Source organism: Octodon degus, unplaced genomic scaffold, assembly GCF_000260255.1.
Source record: "Octodon degus isolate 3935 unplaced genomic scaffold, OctDeg1.0 scaffold00048, whole genome shotgun sequence".
Lineage (NCBI taxonomy): Eukaryota > Metazoa > Chordata > Mammalia > Rodentia > Octodontidae > Octodon > Octodon degus.
In genome coordinates, this window is record NW_004524624.1 from 1,190,902 (window position 1) to 1,193,429 (window position 2,528).

Genomic DNA, 2,528 nt, shown 5'->3' on the forward strand with positions numbered 1-2,528 from the left:
CAAGCCCAACAGACCCAAAGGGCTAAAGAGAGCAGCATCTGCCCTATACAGACTCTTTGACTATCGAGGTCGCCTGTCACCAGTGCCAGTGCCCAGGGCAGTTCCTGTGAAACGACCCCGTGTCACAGTTCCTTTGGTCCGTCGTGTCAAAACTACCATCCCTGTCAAGCTCTTTGCCCGTTCCGGAGGCATGACTACCAGCTCAGCCAAGATCAAGTTAAAGAGCAGTGAGCTGCAGATCATCAAGACAGAATTGACCCAGATCAAGTCCAACATTGATGCTCTCTTGGGCCGCTTGGATCAGATTGCTGAGGAGCAAAAGGCCAACCCAGATGGCAAGAAGAAAGGTGACAACAGCAGTGGTGGTGGCGGTGGCAGTGGCAGTGGCAGTGGCAGCGGTGGCAGCAGCACCAGTATCAGCAGGCCACCCCCACCCCCAGAAGACACACCCGAGGCAGGCATCACCCAGGAAGAACCCCAGACTCGAGATGATTGTGATGAGGAGGGGCTTCTGACGCATAGCGAGGAAGAGCTGGAGCACAGCCAGGACACAGATGCAGAGGATGGGGCCTTGCAGTAAACAGCCTGACAGGAGCATTGGCCACCAGCAGGAGAAGGGCATCACTGTCCAAGGCCTCACACCAGGCACCCACTCCCTGGATGCCAACTTGTAGCGGGTACCAGAGGAAAGCTGGCAACAGGCACTCCTGGCCTCCCTATGCATCCCAGGCTGGTACCTCGTCTTCTGCAGGTGGAGTTATTGGCTACCCTTCCCCCCATGCACCCTCCCTGTCTGCACTGTCCAGGCCAGAGGGCAGAGCACAGGGGGTTCCTCACACTCTGCCTCCCCTCCCCAGGACATTCCTAGGCTTGGGGGTTTTCTATAGGTTTGGATGGGTGGGTGGTAAAGGATGGGGACCTTGACAATAAAGAGATTGGATCTAGAAAAAAAAATGACATATGTGCTGTAATGTTGCTTTTCTTTGTATGCCAATATTGAGATTTTCTGGAGTTATAAACAATACCATAGTCTAGTACCAAAAACAGGATACTAGACCAAATAGGCAGCAATTTTTCATCCTTAATAAATTATAGAGGCAGGATCTTGAGACAGACTCAAAAACAAAAAGCCAGCTAAACCTAGACCACATCTCTGAAAAGTAGTAATTTCCTGTGGAGGTCTTAATAGCAATAAAACTATCTACTATAAGTACTTCACAAGCATGAACACATAAAAAAAGTTTTTTAAAAACCAAAATGAGAAGACATGGAAGCAAGATGCATCTCAATACCTGCCGTGCACCCAAGTAAATCTAGGGAGCAGACAGTTTGAGACATCAAATGCCTTGTAAGACTAACCTGTTCCATAATTTTGTTATGTTGTATTTGAAGCTATCATTTAATTGTAGAAATTATCTAAGGTTTTCTTTAATTTCATCTGTGACGCGTTGTCTGTTCAGGAGAACGTTATTTAATTTCAATGTGCTTCTGTGGTTTTGTGGTTTCTTTGGTATTGATTTCCAGTTTCATTGCATTGATTTGATAATATCTGTGAGACAATTTCAGTTCCTTTGCATTTGCTTAAGAATGGCCATAAGCTAGTATATGATCTAGTTTGGAGAAAGTCCCATGTGCAGCTGAGAAGAATGTGTATCTTGTTGTGGAGTGGAGTACCCTGGAGATATCTACTAAGTCTATTTCTTCAACCTAAGTAAAAGGCCTTTATATTGAAAACTACTATAATTTGAAAGAGGAGATAAAAAAAAAGATGTCTGAAATACTCTTGGGGAGTCAGGACCAATAGAGTAAAAATGACAATACTCCCAAAACTATTATACAGATTCAATGCAATACTGATCAAAATACCAAGAGCGTACTTCACAGAACTAGAGAAACAATCCTAAAATTCACTTGGAACCAGATGAGTCCTAGAATAGTGAAAGTAATTCTGGGTAACAAAAGAAAGGTAAGAAACATCATAGTCTTTGGCTCAAAATTATTCTACAGAGCTACTGTGGTTTAAAAAAACAAAATAAAACAGCATGGTACTAGCAGAAAAAGATTAATGGGACAGATTAAAAGATGCAGACACAACTTCAAATTCATTCAGCCATCTTATTTTAGAGAAAAGAGCCAAACACCTTTACAGGAACAAAGATAGTCTCTTTAATAAATGGTGCTTGTAAAATCTGGTTTTCTAACATGTCAAAGATTAAACTTACACCCATATCTTTCACTATGCACTAAACTAAAATAGAAATGGGTCAAAGATCTAAATGTGAAAACAGAAACACTAAACATGATAGAAGGTAGAATAAGCAAAATTCTAGAAGACACAGGTATAGGCAAAGACTTTATGAACAAAACCCAAATTGAACAGGAAATATTACAAAGACTCAACAATTGGAATTTCGTCATATTAAAAATCTTTTGCATAGCAAAGAAACCATCAACAGTGGGCTGTAAGCACCTGCCTGGCAAATGCAAGGTCCTGAGTTCAATACCTGGTACCACAAAAAAAAAAAAAA

General features: G+C 42.3%; 1 protein-coding gene across 3 annotated transcripts in view; it reads left to right on the forward strand.

The window, feature by feature from the left end:
* The window catches only part of LOC101589660 (RNA-binding protein Raly-like), a 9,144-nt gene extending 8,205 nt beyond the window's left edge, over window positions 1-939 (forward strand). Inside the window, exons 2-3 of one of the 3 annotated variants that reach the window (XM_023716587.1) lie at window positions 21-535; window positions 585-939. In XM_023716587.1, the coding sequence (XP_023572355.1) occupies window positions 21-535; window positions 585-674 (605 nt within the window). In that variant the 3' untranslated portion in view covers window positions 675-939. Of the gene's footprint in view, window positions 1-20 lie in introns of all 3 variants that reach the window. The other 2 variants (XM_004632229.2, XM_023716588.1) reach the window with 2 other exon arrangements.
* Window positions 940-2,528: the final 1,589 nt, after the last annotated feature.